The sequence below is a fragment of the Lactuca virosa genome, chromosome 4 (genome assembly GCF_052849685.1).
Source record: "Lactuca virosa cultivar CGN04683 chromosome 4, Lactuca_virosa_CGN04683_v6, whole genome shotgun sequence".
Taxonomy (NCBI): Eukaryota; Viridiplantae; Streptophyta; class Magnoliopsida; order Asterales; family Asteraceae; genus Lactuca; species Lactuca virosa.
In genome coordinates, this window is record NC_136429.1 from 46,857,689 (window position 1) to 46,879,738 (window position 22,050).

The window sequence follows — 22,050 nt, forward strand, 5'->3', positions numbered from 1 at the left end:
AAACAAAAAAATAAAAACAAAAAACAAGTTGATATGACATGATTGAAACTTGAAACTTGAAATTGAGAAGTAAGATTTGTGGAGGTGATTCAACCCTTTAATAATAAACACAGATTTCTATCTTTTTTTTTGGAAACAGCAAATGATTAAACGGAAGCCTATTCGCATATTTCAACGAGCATCCCGGGTTCGAGCTCCTTTACAGGGCAAACCCAGCCCCCATAGGGGTTTCCAGGGAAAATTTCCTCACATGTGGCACAAGTTTAAGAGGCACCCAAATTGGGTTTTGCAGGAATTGAACTCCCGACCTCTGACCCCACGTGGGTATTAAACCCGATACCTCTTCCCAGCTAGGATGGAAGTCATTGGTCACAGATTTCTATCTGTATAGGCTTCCACCATTGTAATGTTGAGGATATTCAGTTTAGTAATCTACAGTTTATGAGCATTTCTCTTTTATAACGTTGCACCCACCTTTCTTTGATTTTCGACTTCTAAATTCCAATGCAACGACTTCACATATCTACTCACGTTCCAATCTCGATTTAGATCAATAGAAGTTTTCCAAGAAGTCATATTTGTTTATTTTGAGCCAACAAAATTCCTATTATTCCATGTGTGCAGGGGCGGACGTAGGATTTTACAGTAGGGGTTGCACGGTAGTATAAAAAATAAAAATTTCAAAAATTTTCAAAAATTTTTCCACTGTTGCCGGAAAAGTTAGGGGTTGTCGGTGCCACCGTGGACCACCCCTAGGTCAGCCCCTGCATGTGTGCTAACAGCTATGCTACCTAAACTTAGTTTTGGGCCCTTTGGGGTGGTGGGCTCGGGTCACACTTGGGGCAGGCCTAATCGTATTCGAGATACATTCAAATCACACTTTGAACCCGTTAGTACATGTATAAATTTCAGATACATTCAAATGATTAGTTGATAGTAAAATCGTCACCACAATTTTTGATAGCATGAGACAACATTGAATGCAATGTGGTTCTGAATTGATTGTGTTTGAAGAAGAGTAGAGATTAGGAAAAAGGAAAGGTGATAATGATGATGGTGATTGTGGACTTGTTAGGGGGAAAACAAGTTATGTACGTAAATAGACTTCATGCATTAAAAAATTCATTGATCAATAGAGGGTTTGGTTGAGTTGTGTCATTTTCAAGATGAATAAATTAATTAGATAATAAATGAATCTTCGTCTTGTTGCATTTCCTATAAGGTTTAGAGAAAAAAATAAACATGAAAGTTTAGAATTACATCTTTTTCTTTGAATGTCCACTATTTAATTCTAATATTTAAGATCATTTGTTTAACAAATAACTACAAAACCCTTTAAAACCAAATAAACGAACAAACACAAACATATAAACAAACATATAAACGAACAAAACATCAATAAAAATAATATTAAATAATTATATTTGATCATTGACAGTTATCTTAGTTTTTATTAGAATGTGTGTAATAAAATAAAAAAAAAACAAAAACAATGTTATATAATGTAGACATACATAATAATAATAATAATAAAATAATAAATATAATCAAAACCTCAAAAAATTCAAGTATTTTTAAATAAGAAAAATAAAGATAAATACATAAAAACAACAACAGTAAATAATAATATGATTTTGTATAATATCGATAATTGATTTTAAAATATTAAAATAATTTTATAAATAATGTATATTGTTTTATTAAAATAAAGAAAAAAAATAATAGAAAACTAATCATTAGAGGGTTTAATAAGAATGAAGTGATGGATTGAGTTTATTTAAAGTTTGAGTATTTTTAAGACTCTATATATATATATATATATATATATATATATATATATATATATATATATATATATATATATATATATATATATTTTGTTGTCTTGTTAATGCATTGGTCCAACATCTCTTTCTCTTTCCATCATTCCATCTTACATTTTTACTCACCATTCATGAGTAGTAGTGGTATGTGTTTCACAGTTGAGGTGATTGATAATGTAGTTGTGGGTGTAGAAGAACCATGGAATGATCATTGGTTACCATTTACGAATCTAGACTTGCTTGTCCCACCGTTTGACATTGGTTTTTTCTTCTGCTTCAAGAAAACATCTAATGAAAGTTTCTCCACCGTATTAAGCACCCTCAAAGCTTCCTTATCTCGATCTCTCGCAGTCTACTACGCCCTCGCCGGCGATATCATATGGAATCAAGCCGTCGGAGAGAATCAAATTCACTGCAACTATCAAGGCGTTGACTTTATCACAGCTACTGCAGACTTGCAGCTCAAGGAACTCAATTTTTACAATCCTAATGAGATCATTGAGGGTAGACTAATGCCAAAGAAATCACGTGCAGCGTTAGCTATTCAGGTAATGTTTTATTATTGAATCAAAAGAAAGTCTATAGACGGTTAATAGGAAGGTTCGGTGACACATGAACGAGTTTGATTACATAAAATAATAGTACTACATTAGAGACAATAATCCAACAAACGACTTCCTGGTCAAGAACTATTTTATCCAAAGTCTTTAACCATATATTTGTGACTTTAATTAAAAAAAAATGGAAACTCGATGCAAACGATATTGGAATTAACTTGGAAATGAAATGAACATGTGTTCAAATAAAATGTGACCATAATTATAATTATATGTTTTTTTCTTTTATCATATGATTATTTTTATTTTTAGATATGCACTAGAAATTAAAATGTGACCAGAATTATAATTATATGTTTTTTTATCATGAAAATTCTTTACTTTTGGATACTTAAGAAACTGAACTATGACTATGAAATACTTATAATTTTAGGTTTTAATTTTTATGAGTTTTTAATTTTCATAAGTTATATATAAAATTCAAAAAAATATATGCAATTTAAATAAATTATTTATTTAATAAATTTGACTATATAAATATAAAGGTTATTCAAATTCCACTTATTCTTTTATAATGGTTATTTAAATTCAAATTGATTAAATGCTTTAAATGATAATAAGGTGGAGAAATCAGACAATCCCTTCATATTAGGAAAGTTTGGGGGTATATCAATTTAATTAATGTCGATCCATATAACTAAGGAGCTCAAAATCTATTATCTGTTATACTTAATAAATCAAAAAATTATCATATTTCTTTTGTATAAGTATGTATTTATGTATTTAAAGAAGATAGTTTGCACCTTATATATATTTTGCGATGACAATAAATAAAATGTAATGGCAATCTCTATCGAAAATTGGTTTGCTTTTTAAACAACTAGTTTCCACACATGGACAATTCTATGTTGAAACATCTAGAGTTAAAAGTAGAGGACTTAAAACTTTTAATTTTAGATAGAGAAGACAAACTTATGAATAGAACATCAAATGTTGTATACAAAAAAATATTTGTAAATTTATGTTTTTTTTTTCATTTTGAATATTATTTTTTAAAACTGTTATTATAGTTATGTATTTGTAATATCCATTATATATTATATAAAAAATATTTGTTCCTTAGTCTTCATTGTTAACTATCGAATCTTTTCCTAATTAAATATTTGTAATAAACCATTCTACTTACGAACAAAATAAAAAAAAAAAAAAAACAGTTATTTCAATATTCTACTTCCAAACTTTTATATAACGTCCCAAAATTATTAAATATTTGAATATTATTTTCTAAAACTGTTAATATAGTTAGGGTTGGTCGATTCAGTCCCTAAAGTTTTTGCCGGGCTTTATGGATCCCTAAATTAGGATACGACCTGCTCTTTTAGTCCCTGTCAACCTGTAATAGTCGGTTCACCATGTGACAGTGACCATTTAGACCTAAAAAACTTACATTGTACCCTTGTAAAATCAAAAAAATAAGTTCGGGGATTATCTTGCCAATTGCATCAACAAATACCATATTGAAACCAATGCATTTTTTCTTTTAGTTAGGGACACAAGACATGAGTAGGGGTTTGAGCCATAAAATGTTGGAGAAACCGTTAAAGATTTGAAGTTACCTTATTGTTCTTGAACTTCTTGCGACTTTGACGGAAAAAATAATACGTTTATAAAGAATTCAAATGAAAGTAGGTTACATTTACACTTTGTTTGTGCTTTTATATACTAATCAAACATCTTCTTAATATATGTTTATAAAATTATCATATCTAAAGTAAACACAAACAAACATGACAAAAATGTTTTGGGAATTGGGATCGGCATTCCAAAGTCCCCTCTTATTCTCATTTATGGCCTCTAGGCATGCATGGTAATCTCCATAACCGACTAGAATCTGAATATCTATTAATCTAGTATTAATCTAATAAAGAAATCCAAATGTTTGAGAATCGATAAAGAATGGACATGTTAACTTTCTTATTCAATACTATCATTCTGAGACGTGGCTTTTCCAATTTTTTTTTATTTCTTTTTTAAGTTTTGCTTTTGGATGAGGTTCATTGTCTTAAAATAATAATAATAATAATAAATGAATAAACAACTTAAAATATACAGATAACCTTCGTCCTAGACGCCCATTGCTGTACAACTTCCCCTTCTCTGCCAACTTCCCCTTTGTAAGTTCCTATCTGTTCTTCATGTGCAATCAGGGTTATCGGAGTTAACGGAGTAAAGCTTTTTCATCAACTAAGCATTAAGGACCACTAAGACGCTCAAATGTCTTGTGTTTCGACGTTTGGTCGATTCAGTCCCCGAACTTATTTTTTTGGTTTTATAGGGTACAATATAAGTTTTTCTGGTCTAAATGGTCAACCGACTATTACAAGTTGACAGGGACTAAAAGAGCAGGTTGTATTCTAGTTTAGGGACCCATAAAGCCCGACAAAAACTTTAGGGACTGAATCGACCAACCCTAGAAACTTTGTAGGGCATTTATGCCATTTTCCCTAGATAGTTTCAAAAACAACATCAGAGTATCACAAACAAAAGTATGAAATCTCTACAGGATGTAATGCAATCATGTCGGGTCATTCCCTTTGCTACTAGAAGTACCTGAAATATTTTAAACATCAAATTGTAAGCACAAAGCTCCCCAGATACCACATACCAATATGGGTCGCAACCAACATACATGACGGGCCCTTCCCAACATACATAACGAGCACCGCCCAACATACATATATGAGTCGCAAAGACAGTCTAGCATTCTACATAATATAATGAGAAGACTAACCTTGATAATCAGAGTAGACTAAATCACAACTCACAAACATGGGAAGCTGGTAATACACACCACCTAATGAATCACAGAAGTTTAAGCCTTAGTCTACCAACCAAACTAGCATTTTGACTAAAAGTCAACAAGGTTAAAAGTCAATGGCCAATGGTCAAATTCAAATCAGGAGGTCACCACATCATGCCAACTGTTGGCCATGTCGTGGCTGTCACACGACAAAACAGTCGTGATGAGTCCCGCCACCACGTCGTGGAATTTAAACTAAAAAACTTAATGGATTAAGCCCTTAATCTCTTAAGACCCATACTTAAACTTTCTAGAAAGCTTCCTTACACTCATGAACATCATAAAAATCCTTGCTTTATGGACATGCACTTCTCATGCATGTCATGTACTCAAATTATGTCTAAAAAAGAGAAATTGGGTCAAAACCCCATGTTTGAAACAAAAAGTACATAAAACTTCAGATCTGGAGCATAGAACCTCCTTGGGACCTCATGGATCAATAAAGTTGTCAACTTTATTGGATCCAACCATTCAAACCAACACAAATAGGAAGAAACATGCTACAAAGCTTAGATCTAAGAAGAATGAACAAAAGGTAAGAGCTTGTAGACTTACAAAATTCTAGAAATATACACAAGGAGTATAGAATGATGTTAACTTTCTGATCTATTTACACCACTACTCTTCTTCCTTCCTTCAAATAACCACGAATACTAACAAAGAACTTAGAAATGGAAGATAAGGGATTAGGGTATGGTTCAAGGAACTTGGAAGTGATGGAGGTTGAGGCACTGGCGGATCCACATTGGATCCCGGGGTAGCCCGGGATACCCCTCAAAATCATTCGAGATATGCACACTTTTGCTGTTTTATTCTTCAAGCCCCCCTTCCTTCTCTTGCAATCGATTAATTTCTCATCTGTCTTCTTTCTGTTCTGATTCAAATTTCATCGGCTGTCTCTCTCGTTTTCCCTTCAATCGCACAAAAGAACACGAGGTTCAACCTATTTCCCTTTAATCGACTTGCAGGTTTGATGAGCGAGATGGAGAAGGGTGCGTGGGTTTGATGGGATTCACATAGAGAACGAAGATTTATCTTTTTTTTTTCGATTTGCAGGTGTGAGTATAGTGCAGCGAATCAGTGGTGGTTTTAGTAGGTTATGGTGGCTATTCTCACCAGACGTAGGGGAGGTTGGTTGATAGCCACTTACCAGTATGATCCGAAACTCACGATGCTAATAGGTTCACAAATGAGACAGTGAAAACTCATAAATAAGGTACACAAATGAGACAGTGAAAACTCATAAATAAGGTACGCATCAGTCATACAATCTATATGTAATGTTGGTATATGGTGCTCTTACTTTCTTTTCCCCTTTCATACAAAATTACATAATTAAATACTAGTAAAAGCATTGATATGCGCACAAGGTGTTTGCATAAATGCTGTAGTGACATTTTATCAAAGAAAGTCTTTTTAATTTATCAGATGTTCTTTCTGAAGTTCAGTTCCTTGTAGGGGCGAAAGAAAAAATATGGGCTACCCCTTATGAATATTCCTGGTTCCGCCCCTGGGTTGAGGATGGATAAAACTCTAGTCATCACTTCTTTTAAAGAGGGCCATGGCCCGAAATCTAGGGTTTTGAGCTCCAGCCACCACCACGTCGTGGCTAGGATGCCACCATGTCATGGTCATGGAAAAAAATCCCAAAACTACAAAGTCGCAAGGTTAAAGAACTATACCTGAAATTCTGGATGTTACATTTTACTATTTTAACACTATACTTTTAAAGTCTTGCTATTTCTCCGTGTATATGTGGTTTTTTGTTTATACATTTATTAAAGTACACTATTGTTCTACATTAAAAGTATAACTTTTGAATAGAAACAAATGAAGATTATAAAATCCATATTTCATATATATTCATCATATTACTTTCATATTCTTTCATATTCATTCATATACTTTTTTTATATTTCGTCATATTTTAGTATTGTATTTTTTTCATATTTTAGCAATGTAGTTTGATTTTCTAAGTTGTCAATCCGTGTAATACACATGTCTCTAACCTATATATACTAGGCAAATACATGCGCATTGCGCATGTTTCAAAAATTAATTATGCGTGTCCATATTCTATGTGTATTATTTATATAAGACAAATTGTATAAGGGCGTAGGTTATTATATAAATGGTGATTATTTAAGTTAGTGTTGGTAAGAGTAACTGAAATATATATCTTTAGCCACATTGATGTAATAAAAAGTTATTAATTGCATTGAAATTCTATTTTAATATTCAAACTTTCCAAATTCTAATTAAATGTTATTTATAAAGAAATCACTACAACCAATGAGGTTTTTTATTCGTAACACTTAATTGATACTTATGAGTATTAAATAAATAAGATTAATATATTAAAATTATGTTTAGTAAATTAAACGAATAATATAATCATATAATATATAGACTAAATATTATGTAAGAAAAACCTTAAAACCATTTATTAAAAACCTAAGTTATGTATGTATACGGTTTTGTGTTCAAAAAAGTTAATAACATTTATATGTATTAAATTATAATAACACACAAATTGAAAAAAAAAAACAATAATGTTTTTATCCAAGAATGAAATTCAGATGATGATAATCAATTTTCATAAAAACTATGTTTTGTACATATATGATTTCGTGTTCAAAAAGTTAATAACATTTATGTGCATTAAATTACAATAACAAATACACAGTGAAAAAACAATAATGTTTTTTTATCCAAGAATGGAATTCAAATGATGATAACTAATTTTCATAAAAGTGTTGATTTGCCTTTAAATAATAATTGTTGTTTGTATTGTATTGTATTTAATTATAATATCTTTTAGGAAAAAAAAAGGACAGTTGAATCAAATCATAATAAATGATATTACCTTACAAATGTACATATGCAATGCATGACACCATTTACACATAAATGGATAAATAAATATAAGATATTAAATTCAAAAGGGCTTAAAATATATTTTTATGGCCTTTGAAATCCAGGATTTTTGAAATACCTTAAATATGTGGAAACTTTTTAAACCACGATTCTTAAAAAATATAAGAATGTTTTAAGGGTATTATAATAATCACATTTTGAATTAATTTACACAAACTAATAATGTAGTCAACATATTGTTCTTTTCATCGCAACACAATTTTTGATCATCAATGTGAAGAATAACAATAAAATATAGTTTTTATTGCAAAATTTTGTACTTGTTATCTTATTTCTTTGTTTGAAAAACAATTCAAACATATAAAATTTATATATTTTTTCCATGTTATGTATTGTATTTATTTCATCAATATGAACATAACCCATTAAAAGTCAATACTATATCTCATTTTTCTTTCAAAAACACACTTCAAACACATTTATATTCATACCACAATTCAAAAACATCAAAATCTACAACACTTTTCTTTTATCTTTAAATATTCAACCTTCACCTATAACTGACAACACACTTTCACATATTAAAATTGACAACACATATTAAAATTGACAACACTTTTTTTTGCCAATAATATACAACCTTGACACAATTATTCATTATCTCTAAATATCAAAAACTTTTGGATTGGCTCATATAGACAATAAACTTTAAATGGAATTTAACCAAAATAATAAAAGAAAAAAGAAAACAAACATATTTCAAACTACTTCATTTTCATACAATATAGATAACGAAAATTAAAAAAAAAATAAAAAAAAAACAAAAGACGGCCAAATGCTTCTTTTATACACAAAAACATTTCAATAAAATAATCATTAAGTAGCATAAGGTGAAAGGTTGGAGGGTTTCCAATGAATATGGTTCAAGATATATGATTTATCTTCAACCATATTCATTTGAATAACATCCTCTATAAGATCTCTCTCTCTCTCTCTCTCTCTCTCTCTCTCTCTATATATATATATATATATATATATATATATATATATATATATATATATATATATATAAGTCTAGGATCAAATGTGAATCACAAGTATTGTGTGAATGTGTGACCAAATTCTAGCCATTAGATTAAAATAAATGAAGGGATATGATCTTAGGATACATGGTAATAACATCAACTAACATTTACTATATAACTACACTTAATTAGTTATAAAGACAAATATGACATTTTATTAAGAGAGAGAAATGAAAATTACATGTATTTTTGGAAATTAAATAAAATTAATTAATAATAATAATAAAATTTAGAAATACAAATTAACTTTTTTTATACGTTTGTAGAATTTAATTTCCATTCTTATCATTCTCGTTTTTTTTAAAATATATATATATATATTTTTTATTGGAGATTGCTTTGGATGTTCCCAGTAATATAATTGGGTTTCCATTCTAAATTATTCTTATTCTTGAAGAATAAGTTTTTATTGAAAATTGTTTTGATCGTCTTCATTCTTATGATTCTTATTCTTGAGTAATGTCATAAGTACTAGTTCATATATTATATTTTTTAAGAATAATAGGTACAATCTTGAAAAAATAAATGACATTCATAAAGAATAAGGAATTACATATTATTAGATAACTAAAATTCTTGTAGAATAACATTTTTGAAAAAAATAAAATACATTCTTAAGAATAATACATGAAAGAAATAAAATAAATTCTTAAAGAATAACATAACATTGTTAATACAAACATGCATATGTTGTATTGTTCTTGCAGTGTGTGACATAAAGTGAAGTTTTGGATCATTTAGGTGGTATAGATTCATAACTTAGTATAGATTCATAACTTGTTGGTAGATGTTATCTTTGTTCATAACTTGTTAACAGAAAGTATCTTTGTTACATTCATGCAACAAAAATATAGCATATTGAATTGTTGTAACACATCATAAGGAATTCATGTTGGCAAAGTAATAAGCCTAAGTAATAAGATTTTCAAACTTGGAAAATAAAAATGGATTTCATTTAGGCGTTTTATTAAACAAACGTGTTCCATTGATTCATATGTAACAATGAAGGAAACATATGACAAAGAATAATTTTTTTTGAATAGAAAGAAGCAACACATACCTGTTACATAACATTGGTGATAGGATGATTAGTCATTGGAGGAATTTTTTGATGAATTTCTTGAGAGCTTTTATTGAATTGGAAGGTATCTTATTCCGCGGTTTATTAGAAAAGCCATTCTCATTCCATTGACACTTTAAATAAACTTATCATGACCAAGGAACACAATAACCAAGTCAAAAGCAAGTATCAGCAACCTCAGATTTAGTAGATGCAAAAGTATAGATTCGTTCCCCAATTAAGTAGACATGGGCCTTCAATTATGTATCTTACTATCCTCTGTATCATAACACCATGCCTCCTCATTAAACAACAAAAATTTGAGCCCTAAATCAAATTAAATGACAAAAACGTTAAACCCATAATTGAATTAAACCCCAAAATTTGTTAAACAACAAAAACATTATACCATAAATGGAATTAAACCTAACTCGAATTGCACCTAGAAGAGAACCAAAAAACTTGCTTCACAATAAAAATGCATAACAAAATTCGATAAAATTAGTTGGGCAAGGGCTTTTCGAGAGATAAAAACTTTGGAGGTGAGAGCATAAAAAATCGACGGCCTTTTAAGTTGGGGGAAACTCTCATAAACAAGAACGACCATTAATCGAGACTATATGGATGTATAAAGTATTTTTTTTTACCATTGAAGGAATCTCCACCGATCTCGTCTTCTTCGGTCTGCCCCCTTACAGAAGATGTGTAGCTCGAAATATACACTTAACGCCAACAATTACCGATTTGTGGGAAAAAGAAGAGGGATGAAAGTAGGAGTCTTCGATCTGGAATATGGACAACAGTGACGAGCAAAGCGAGATACAAAATGGTTGTGAAGACGACGGAGATTAAGGGTAGAGATAAAGAGCAAGAAGCAGACACGAGGTTTCATTCCATAAATATAGACTTATTAGTTTGAGTAATTAATTAATTAATTTTCTAGAATGTCACTATCTATTGATTGGTCTAAAATTAGTTATACATTCACACAATAGATAAATGTTTACAAATGAACCTAAGTCTTTCTTTATATATATATATATATATATATATATATATATATATATATATATAGAAAGAGAGACTTAGGTTCATTTGTAAACATTTATCTATTGTGTGAATATATATATATATATATATATATATATATATATATATATATATATATATATATATATATATATATATATATATATATATATAGAGAGAGAGAGAGAGAGAAAGAGAGTTTATCTTCCTTTTGAACTCGGGGTGCGCAAAAGCAAGCCAAACCGAAAAAAATTGAGTAGCATAAGTCGGTTTCTGTTTGGATATTTAGATATTCGCAGATACCATAACCGTGTGTATATATATATATATATATATATATATATATATATATATATATATATATATATATATATATATATATATATATAAATATATAGACCTTATCAGCTTTTCAAAAAAATTCAAATTGATAGTTAGCTGGTAAATATGATAGGGCCTAATGACCCACACAAAATTCATAATCGACAGATCGAACTTCATGTTTACTTTACTCGCTAGTTGAACAATTTTTTTAATGTATAATTGGTTTATATTTAGTTTTCTACTGATTCTGAATTTTTCTATTTAACGGTTACCCGTGAACCAAACCGTAGTTATCCGTCTTTATATAATTCAGTTCGGTTCGGTTTTTAAGCAATTCTGTTTGGTTTCAGTTAGTTAGTGTATGTGAGGTACTCAGCCCGTGCTTACGATTCATTAGCATAAAGCTAGTCTGTCGGAGTCTATTGGCCTTCAGCATAGGGTTGGTGTGCCCTCAACTCCACACACATATCAACATACATATAGCAACATTCGATATAACATGCAACTAACTATCCTAGTGTAGGGTACCTATATCCTAACATACAGAGGATACATACTGGAGTATACAATATAGTGATAAGAACTCACTTGAACGGTTACTTCGAAGATCGATAACAAACCGGACGATCCTACTGACATGCAACGAGCCTATTAAGTATTAACCTATAGTACTGTAACTTATAAGATTCTAAGAGAGTCTAGTAAATAAGGCTAGATCTATAACTAATCCTAAGGAATACTGATAGCTCTATCAGATGGGGTCAGCCAGGCAGGACCGTTGAGAGCCAGGATCATTTTGGCATATAGCTTTTCTGAAATCCAATAACCAACCAAACGTGACCATTCTAGACACCTCTCCCGTAAGTAGATTAATCAACATTTTGAATTGCAATTACTGATTGATCTTATTTATAGGTCCATAACAACGACGCATTACTACAAATATAAGTTACACTGAAAATGGGAGAGTGTAGCTTAACTTATCGAGATTAAAGTGAAAACCGGGAGATTAAGCGGACCGTACTGCGAGACCGAAAGTTCTACTTTCCGAACACCTCGAACCCTCAAAACTTTACTAAACACTCTCAAGAAAAGCCCAAAAGTCAAACTCAATGAAGGCTAGAGGGAAATTGGATGAATGGGTGAGTAAATGAAGTGAAAATGAGGGATACATATACTGCAGCAGGAAGCGTGCCGCGCACATCCTGGAGGCGCGCCACACACCAGGGTTGTGCTGGCTCTTGCGCTTGCTCTTGCGCTTGCTAGCCACATGTCGCTCACCGGTTTGCCCACCTCATCGTTCTAGAAGGTGAACCGTGTCACACTCTCATGGTGCCACGTGTCACGCCCGTATTGTGTCACATAATCGTGCCTCTTGGTGGAAAGGAAGAGTCGGCTTGCCACATGGCGCCCTCTGGTGCCGCCATGTCATTACCGCGCGTCGCGCATTGCTCGCACCCAATTTTCTAGATTTTTAAAATTGCATAACTTCTTCATACAAGCTCCGTTTTCGACGTTCTTTATATTGACGGAAAGCTCTTGACAAGATCTACAAATTTCCTGTAGACTTCAATAGCTAACTCTCAATCTATAAAAAAATTATATTTTTGATAGGCTTAGCCTGTTAGAGATCACTGCAGAAAGCAAAACTCCTATATACGGACTCCGTTCTCGATGTTCTTTACATCGACAGACTCCTTTGAACGAGATGTTCGATTATCGTTTAGATTATTGTGCCTAATAATCTACCTTTCTAAAAGTTGATATATGTGTGCACACTACTGCGCTGAAACTTAGAAAATCATAACTTCCTCTCTTGAAGTCAGATTTGGACGTTCTGTATACGCACAAATTCGCTTTAACAAGAACTACGACTTTTGTTTATATTACTAAGGATAACGAGTTATATATCTAAAATTTGAATTTCTGTTAGTCGTGAATATTTATAAAAACGATAAAATCGGGTGTTACAACACTCCCCCACTTATAAGGATTTTGTCCCCAAAATCTAACTAAATAACTTTGGGTAGTTGCTCGTTATCTCTTCTTCTGGCTCCCATGACCATTCTAATCCTTTTCGGTGTTGCCACTGAACCTTTACTAAGTTGATTACCATATTACGCAAGGTCTTTGTTTTCTTATCCAAGATCGTCACCGGCTTCTCCACATAGTTCAGACGCTCGTCTACGCAAATGTCTTCCGATGATACAATTACGGATTCACCCGTAATGCACTTTCTTAATTAGGAGATGTAGAAGGTGTTATGGATCTGAATTAACTCTTCTGGTAGATCCAAACGATAGATAACCTTGCCCACTCGAGCAATGACTCGAAAGGGTCCAATATACCTAGGGCCTAGCTTGCCCCTCTTCCGGAACCTAATAACACCTTTCTAAGGTGAAACCTTAAGTAATACTAGGTCTCCTACTAGGAACTCAAGATTCAATCTTCGTCGATCTGCATAACTCTTCTGCCAACTCTGGGCAGTCTTCAACCTTTCGCGTACTTGTTGGATGAGTTTGGTGGGTTTGATCACAACATCAGTGCTCCCCATAACTCGATGGCCGATTTTCCCCCAACATATGGGCGTTCGACACTTCCTTCCGTAAATCAATTCAGAGGGAGGTCTACCAATACTGGAATGGTAGCTGTTGTTGTACAAAAAATTTGTGGAAAAAGTATGACATAGTGAAAAGTCATTAGAGTACAAAATCCTAAAATCACAAAATGAGGAAAAACATGGGCGGATGCGGTGCGATCAGGCTGGGCCCTTCCCTTTCAAGTTGGAAGTACCTGAAACATAAACTGAAAACCATAAGCACAAATCTTAGTGAGCTTCCTCAAAATACCCCATACCATACATACATAACAAACAATACATAACTGGGTCTATTTCACCCCCTTCAGTCTCCTTCAACCGATATTGGGTATATTTCACCTCCTTCGGTATCTTTCAACTGGTAAATGATCTATTTCACCCCCTTCGGTCTCTTTCAATCGGTACTAGGTATATTTCACCCCCTTCGATCTCTTTCAACTTGTATCGAGTCTATTTCACCCTATACAACTAGCATACATTCATATCAGCAAGAGTCATAAAGACAACAAGCACACACAGACATAACAGTAAGTGTCACAAAGACAAAGATCATCCTAAAAACATAATCCAATGGGCCGGCATTGGTGCCTTCGACCCACGAGTACAGTGAAGGAACTCACCTCAGTCTGAAGATAAAAAAAAATCACACTCGGGTTGCTGAATCGAAAATCCCCACACCAAATCACAAATAATATAACCCTAATTAGAAATTAGGTCATTAACACAAACTAGGAGTCCAAATCCTTAATCCCGACTCCTAAGGGTAAAAGACTGTTTTACCCTTCTCTTATTGGGCCTAACATATAGAGGTCCAAACCCAAACCAGCCCAAAGTCCAAAAGATACTCAAGGGCTTATATGGGCCCAATCCATAAAGGCCCAAATCAGAAGGACTCATGGCCACTAAGGGCCCAAAACCCTAAAGCCAAAGGTAGCCCAAAAACAAAAAGCCCAAAATGGGTGTTCTGAGAGAGTACGGCTAATGTACTTTTTCCTACGCCCCGCATACTACAGATTCAAAAGGAGAAGCTTACGGGGCCAAGACGCAGTACATGCAACGTACTTAGACTTACACCCGACGTACACATCAATGACCTAATCTTTCTATTAAGGTCTTAATGCTTTAAGACCCAACATCCAACTTCAGATCTAAGTCCAATAAAACGTATTAAGCCATAAAGCTGCAATCTATATGCTTTTTCATGGCTTAATAAGTTCCAAAACCCAACCTAAACACTTTATCCCACATTGAATGAACACCAACCTTTGCATGGTTCATCATAACCCACCAAGATGACATTTTTATGCACTAACAACATCAGAAATGCTAGAATCTAACATTCTAAGCTCCTTGAGTAGCTCATACTCACAAGGATGACTCAAGGGACCATAATATGTTTCAAAACAAGCCCTAGACCAGATCTAACACATAGAGTCATCAAGATAGAAGCTTTATACCTCCAATAAAATAAGCTGGAAAAGAGTGAATAACCTCTGGATCTACATGCTTCCACTTGATTAATACTCCTCTACAAGGCTTATTCTTCAAAGTGCAACACACACACCAAAACACGCACAAGGGTTAATTTCTACAAGGCTTCTTCTTCAAAGTGCAACACACCCGACGTACCTTATGTATGCCCAACATACTAGGGTCTTAAGTCGAAATACAAGAAATAAATGGCTAAGAATTTACCTTGACATAACAGGTGTTACACCCATGAATGGTGTCAACCAATCACAATCTGCCATGCAACATCTTCTAATACATTTTTTCATGTCATACAACCCATGAGCATCAACAACACACATGATGGACCACCTTGACCATAGTGGAGCAACATGATGCAGAGGTGGATCATCATGATCACTAATGGCCAAACATACATCACGGTGGCACAACATGGTGTATTTATTGAGCAATCATCTTCTAAGCATACATGGATCAATATGGAACAACAAAGGAATCAAGATAGTGCATCATGTACCAAGATGGTCCATGATGGCGCAACATCTCCTCATAACGCAACTTCCCTTCTTGATGGAGCAACATCACCTCATGGGTCAACATCTCCTTGGCTCAACATTACCTTGGCGCAACTTCAGACATGATGGTGCATCATGCTATCATTTGGCACAACGTCCCCAAGGATGGCGCAACTTCCTTCTACATGGCACAACATGATGTTCCATGTTGTTCCATGTTGCTCGATGTTGCTCCAAGTTGCTCCCAGTTGCTCCAAGCCACTCCAATTTGCTCCAAGCCACTCCAAGTTGCTCCAAACCCCCTTTTGGAAGATTTTTTCCTTTGTCAATTGATCTGTTCCATTATCAGATAATCCAAAGCCATCTTAGATGATCCGTTCCTTTGTCACTTGCTCCATGAACCTCAAGTGATCCATTGAGATCTAAGTGCTCCAAATGCTCCATTAGAATGCTCCAAATGCTCAATGAGAATGCTCTAAATGCTCCATGAGAGTGCTTCAAATGCTCGAGTCACATTTAACAGAATCTTATTGGTCGTTTGCAAAGCTACTTGCTCATTGGTTGTCTTCGCGCGTAGAGCGTCACATCACAACACACCTACACTCATTTGGGGCGGTGTTCACACGTGAGTAGAGGTGACACATCGAATGTCACACGTGCTTTCCTCTACCATACTAGATAGCCTATATTGTTGAGGATGTTGGTAATAATTACTCACGTCCTTTTATCACACTTTTTAAATCAAAGGTAGGTAATGGATTTTCCGACTGGGAATTTGATTCAATACTTTTTTCTAGTGTAGTTGCTTTAGATGAAATTCTCCCTTTTGTGTATTATTATCTTATAAGAAAATGTGGAAAACATTTCGATATTCAATTAACTTGTACAATACATGATTATGTAGCCTTATATATTTAACCATTTAAATTAATAACTCTGTTGTATTTCCTTTTTCAGATTGGCTTGTAAAATATTTTTTTAATACAAACTAGATTCTAACAGCATTGCCTAAATCATAATTACAGGTTACTGAGTTAAAATGTGGAGGCATAGTGATAGGGTGCATTTTTGACCATAGGATAGTGGATGGGTACTCGGCTGACATGTTTATCTCATCATGGGCAGACATAACTCGTACTGGAACTCCGTCTATGTTTCCCTCACTTGAAAGATCATATCTCAATCCGAGGCGTCCACCCATTTATTCGTCATCTATTGACAATGTGTTTGCACCCTTTTTACCCCCATCCAAGACTGTAAATGACCAAAATGATGATGATGGAGACCATTTACTCGTTAATCGCATATACTACGTTGAAGGTGAGCAAATTAAAAGGCTACAACTGTTGGCAAGTGAAAATGGATGCATGAGGTCAAAGGTAAAGGCATTTACCTCCTTCTTGTGGAAGAAATTTGCATTGAGCGTGGAAGACTCCAGGAAGCACAACGCAGTGTGTAACATGGCTGTTCCAGTCGATGGAAGGAGAAGGCTGAGTGAGGGGGGTGGAGAAGAGAAAGAAAAACTGATGGCTTCTTACTTTGGTAATGTTTTATCAATGCCGTATGGGTCGAAAAAAGCACAGGTAATAAATTTAAACATGTGTCACCACTAGGGATTCTTTTTGTTCTTGATTTCTCAATCGTAAAAATCTATAATTTGCAAATCATGTTCGTTTTGAATTTTTTCAACTACAATGATTCTTTTACAACTAAGTTATGAATATTATTATATATTTTAATTTTGACTCGGTTTTTTTGACAAGTTAGGAGTTAAGGGGGATGTCTTTGGCTGATGTTGCTTTGGAGGTTCATGAGTTCTTGCAGACTGCAACTAACAAAGAGCATTTCCTGGAGCTGATAGATTGGGTGGCAGAAAAACGGCCACAACCACTGATATCGAAGGAATTTGCCGGTGAAGAGATGTCAGTGATGGTGTCAGCAGGACAAAGGTTTCACACCATGAACAGAATAGATTTCGGGTGGGGTAAGGTGGCTTTTGGATCATGTCATATACCGTCTGAAAGGACGGACTTTTTCGTGATGATAATTCCTGGACCAGTCAACGACGAGGATTGGATTGTTTACATGCATTTGCCACTGAAACACATAAACTACATCGAGGTAGATGCTAGTGACGTGTTGAAGCCATTGAACGTTGATTATCTCAAGCTTTAACTCAAGTTACATAATTCTTTAGGACTGTGTTGGATTGATGTTTTAGTTTGGAAAAACTACTTTATTCATACCTCCTAAATTGACGTTGCAAACGTTAACTATGTTGTGTTTGCTTGTGTGGTTTGGATTTGTTCTCAATAATTAGAAAGTGTGTATTTTAACCTTATCCTTATTTAAAAAGTAGTTTTTTTGTATAATATAACCAGTGGCGGACGCAAAATGTTTTAGTAGGGGTGTCACTCGTATTTTATGCCGGTGCACCTAAACCAAAAAACAATTTTTTTTATACACTACGTCCCGGAATTGAAGCAGTGGCTCGGGACCCCCCGGGCTCTACTAAGGTCCGCCCCTGAATATAACACTACAAAAAAATCAACCCTGGTGCAACCACAAACATTAATGTCATCGTTGAAGGTACACAAGTCTATGCTTAGATATCCAATGATGACAAGTGATCGCTAAAAGTTTCGAACTATCATTTTAGAATGCCGTCTATAGACCGGCCTCTGGAAACATCTCGTCACAAAATCCGGCTAGCCTTAAACATTAAAACTTTATAAAAAAAATAATAAATAAATAAAAACTACAATGTTACACATTTCGTTGTTGAAGACTTGAAGCTATTTTCTATTTAATTTCTAAATGCCTACGAGGAAATCGCAATACAATTTAGCAAATTAAATAGAAATTAAATATATACACCAAAAATATTCGTTACTAACTTATTATTATAGGGAAATGGAAAATACATACATCAAAAATTTGTACTTACTAACTTATTAGTATAAGCTTTGATTTTGAGTTTCTTTTTTATTTATTTACCTGTTTTTTTATTTATATCAAACATATTAAACTAAATTCAATTATCCATATATAATACACATATATTCAAATTTACTGGAAATTATTTAATGCTTTTAATCTGAAAACAATAATAATGTCAAAGTTTCATTAAAGTCAAACAATAAAGTAATGGATCTAACCAATGAAGGTAAAATCACAATTACGATTATTATATCAAAAGACTTTACGATCCTATCATCAGAAAATGATCAATATTGGATGATTGATTTCTTGGTACGAATCGGTATAAAAACATAGGATATGAAAATGATCTTCAAAAGGATAGCATGATATATATAGGGTGAGGTTCAATAGAGTACCATAATTAACCAAGGAACCAATCGTGAGCGTGCACACACATACCGGATTATACCAAAAAATCCACCATTTACAAAAAACTCACCACTTTTTTTCGTTTAAATTTTTTTTAGGCCATGTTTTTTATCAAAAAAAAACCGAATATACCGTTGTTCACGATTTTTCGTCCTCTTTCCATAGAGATCCATGATGATATATAAAAAACGAACTTTTTTTTTCGAAAAAAACTCACTTCATTTTCTTTGATGAAAAAAGTTAAGATCTATTTTTTAGGACCCTTGATGATGATGCCTCACCACCATAGTTGCCATGGAAAGCATCCAATTCTTCAAGAACAAGTTGTTAGGACCCTTGATGATCATCAAGAGAACAACAAAAGTGATAACGAAAGTCAAAACTCCCTCAGCAATGGCTCCGGTATGCAAATCTACTTTTTGAGTAGGTCCTTCTAGCAGATGTTTGTACTCTAATGGCATCAACTCCAAAAGAGACATCACACCACCGGCTGCACCAATCGTCTGTCAACAATTCAGAAACCAAACACTATTTTTACATGTTTAACACCAATAATCAACAAATACTAATCCAATTCTGCACTATTCATAGTTGAATGTAACGATCTGTTTTCGCAATTTCAACTGTAACCTAACAATTTGGGGAATTGGAAACCCTTAATTCCTCAAAAATCACGTCTATGAAAAGTAATTTTTGGTTAAATTACCTGAGCAGGAAAGCGGACGGCGGTGGACATGAGTGTATCATCGTCGCCACCGGCACTGGCGATACTAAACGCAATTGTACCGATCGCATTGAAGCTAGCGCCGCTGAAGGCATCAGCAATCAATCCAAACACGATGGAAGCCAGCCCTCCGGCACCCATCGAAAGAAGAACAGAAGAGAAGACAGAGAGAAGACTGAAGGTTTGTTGCCGCCTGCGCCCTGCTGTGCTGTGTTGCGTCTGCTGATTGCTGGTGTCGACGCCGCCTCTTCGAAGTCATCCAACACTGGTAATTGAATGAGGCGGGTGCATCGATTCAGTTGCTAAGGTTTCTGTCCTTGCCGCTTGTTCTAGCACTTCAAGTAAGAGCATTACAGAGAGTGTCCATGGGGTCGTTGTCAAAAAGGGTTGATTAGGGTTACGGTTTTAAAAGACGATGGGTGGAGAAAACTAAGTCAATTGTTACCTTAATTATAGGATATTATCTGTGGAAAGTAATTATCAAATTACCTATTTACCCTTATTTATTTATTTATTTATTTATTTTTATTTTAAATTTTGATTGGCCCATATTTATGCATACAATAACACAATACTTACTTTAAACACCTGAACCTATCTCTCTCTCTCTCTCTCTCTCTCTCTATATATATATATATATATATATATATATATATATATATATATATATATATATATATATATATATATCAAGGTTGCAGAAATCGTTCGACGGTACCTCGGCAGTGGATTGGGGTCAAGGGATTAATCGCCTAGGCGAGGATTAATCTGGGGATTAATCGGGGACCATTAACTATGCAAAAATTATTAAAAAAAAATAATAAATATAACATTAATCTTAAGAATATAGGGTACCTTTAACAAAAAAATATTGCATTTGGCAACTTAATTCTTATAAAAATATATGGGAAACTTTACATAGATCCACATTATATTACAAGCCTAAACTCCAACATTCAAAATTTAGGATTAAAACATTCAAAAATTTAGAATTACAACATCCAAAATTTAGGGAAACTTTACACAGATCCACCTCATATCACCATCTAGTGATTGGAATAAGATGTTACAAATACAAGCTTAACTAATCACAACAAACCTATTACAACACCAAAAAAGAACCACTTGATAGTATTATACACAAACTGGGAACAACAAAAATGGACCATTATACCCTCCAAATTTGAATAGCATCCAAATGGCACATCACTACAATCTACAACGAATAAGTTTTGAACATGAATCATATTACTCAATTAAAGAAATCACTTTGTAGAACATGAAGCAGCAAGAACACCCCTTGGAACATGAGAATTGAATAAATTCGGATGATGTTATTTTGCTTTCGTTCACTCCTTCCCCTTTCATTTTATGTTGATCGGACAAGAAGAGATGACTGGCCCATGAATACCAACACCTTTCTTTGATAATCAAGACTACAAGATTCACTCAGGCAATTGATCGAACACTTGGCGGGCATATGGTTTTATACACAAACCAACATCACTAGCACTTCTGCCCTACCTGGTTGTTACAACCAGAAACAACAAAGATATTGGAAGTAACTTACATACATACATACATAATCACGAGTTATTGCAGCAACAATATTCTAACATTGTTTCGATTCAACAAGATTCAATCTGGTAACATACGTATATACATATCCCTGAACTCAACTAAAATTTATAGCACATGATTAAGAAATTGAAAACCAAATAATCTTACATAATCAGGATAACGAACACTTGGTGTCGAAGGGAAAACGAGGTTGGT

At 33.6% G+C, this 22,050-nt stretch overlaps 2 protein-coding genes across 2 annotated transcripts; one reads left to right on the plus strand and one right to left on the minus strand.

Annotated features, from left to right (window-relative positions):
- Positions 1 to 1,909: 1,909 nt before the first annotated feature.
- Positions 1,910 to 18,517, plus strand: LOC145109727 (coniferyl alcohol acyltransferase-like). Its single transcript, XM_079046902.1, has 3 exons — positions 1,910 to 2,371; positions 17,225 to 17,782; positions 17,967 to 18,517. The coding sequence occupies exons 1-3, from the start codon at positions 1,955 to 1,957 to the stop codon at positions 18,372 to 18,374; spliced, it is 1,383 nt and encodes a 460-aa protein (XP_078903028.1). The 5' UTR covers positions 1,910 to 1,954; the 3' UTR covers positions 18,375 to 18,517.
- Positions 18,518 to 19,804: 1,287 nt separating this feature from the next.
- Positions 19,805 to 20,641, minus strand: LOC145104389 (aquaporin SIP1-2-like). Its single transcript, XM_079041647.1, has 3 exons — positions 20,629 to 20,641; positions 20,257 to 20,519; positions 19,805 to 20,053 (listed from the first exon to the last, which is right to left on the minus strand). The coding sequence occupies exons 1-3, from the start codon at positions 20,639 to 20,641 to the stop codon at positions 19,805 to 19,807; spliced, it is 525 nt and encodes a 174-aa protein (XP_078897773.1).
- Between the last annotated feature and the right edge of the window lie 1,409 nt (positions 20,642 to 22,050).

Bases quoted from the DNA above. Each gene is read 5' to 3' on its own strand.
- LOC145104389 (XM_079041647.1), bottom strand. The intron at 20,054-20,256 runs GTAATTTAACCA...AATTGTTGACAG, and splicing joins CCGTCCGCTTTCCTGCTCAG to ACGATTGGTGCAGCCGGTGG.
- LOC145109727 (XM_079046902.1), top strand. From the start codon at position 1,955: ATGAGTAGTAGTGGTATGTGTTTCACAGTTGAGGTGATTGATAATGTA. The intron at 2,372-17,224 runs GTAATGTTTTAT...TCATAATTACAG, and splicing joins GTGCAGCGTTAGCTATTCAG to GTTACTGAGTTAAAATGTGG. The intron at 17,783-17,966 runs GTAATAAATTTA...TTGACAAGTTAG, and splicing joins ATGGGTCGAAAAAAGCACAG to GAGTTAAGGGGGATGTCTTT.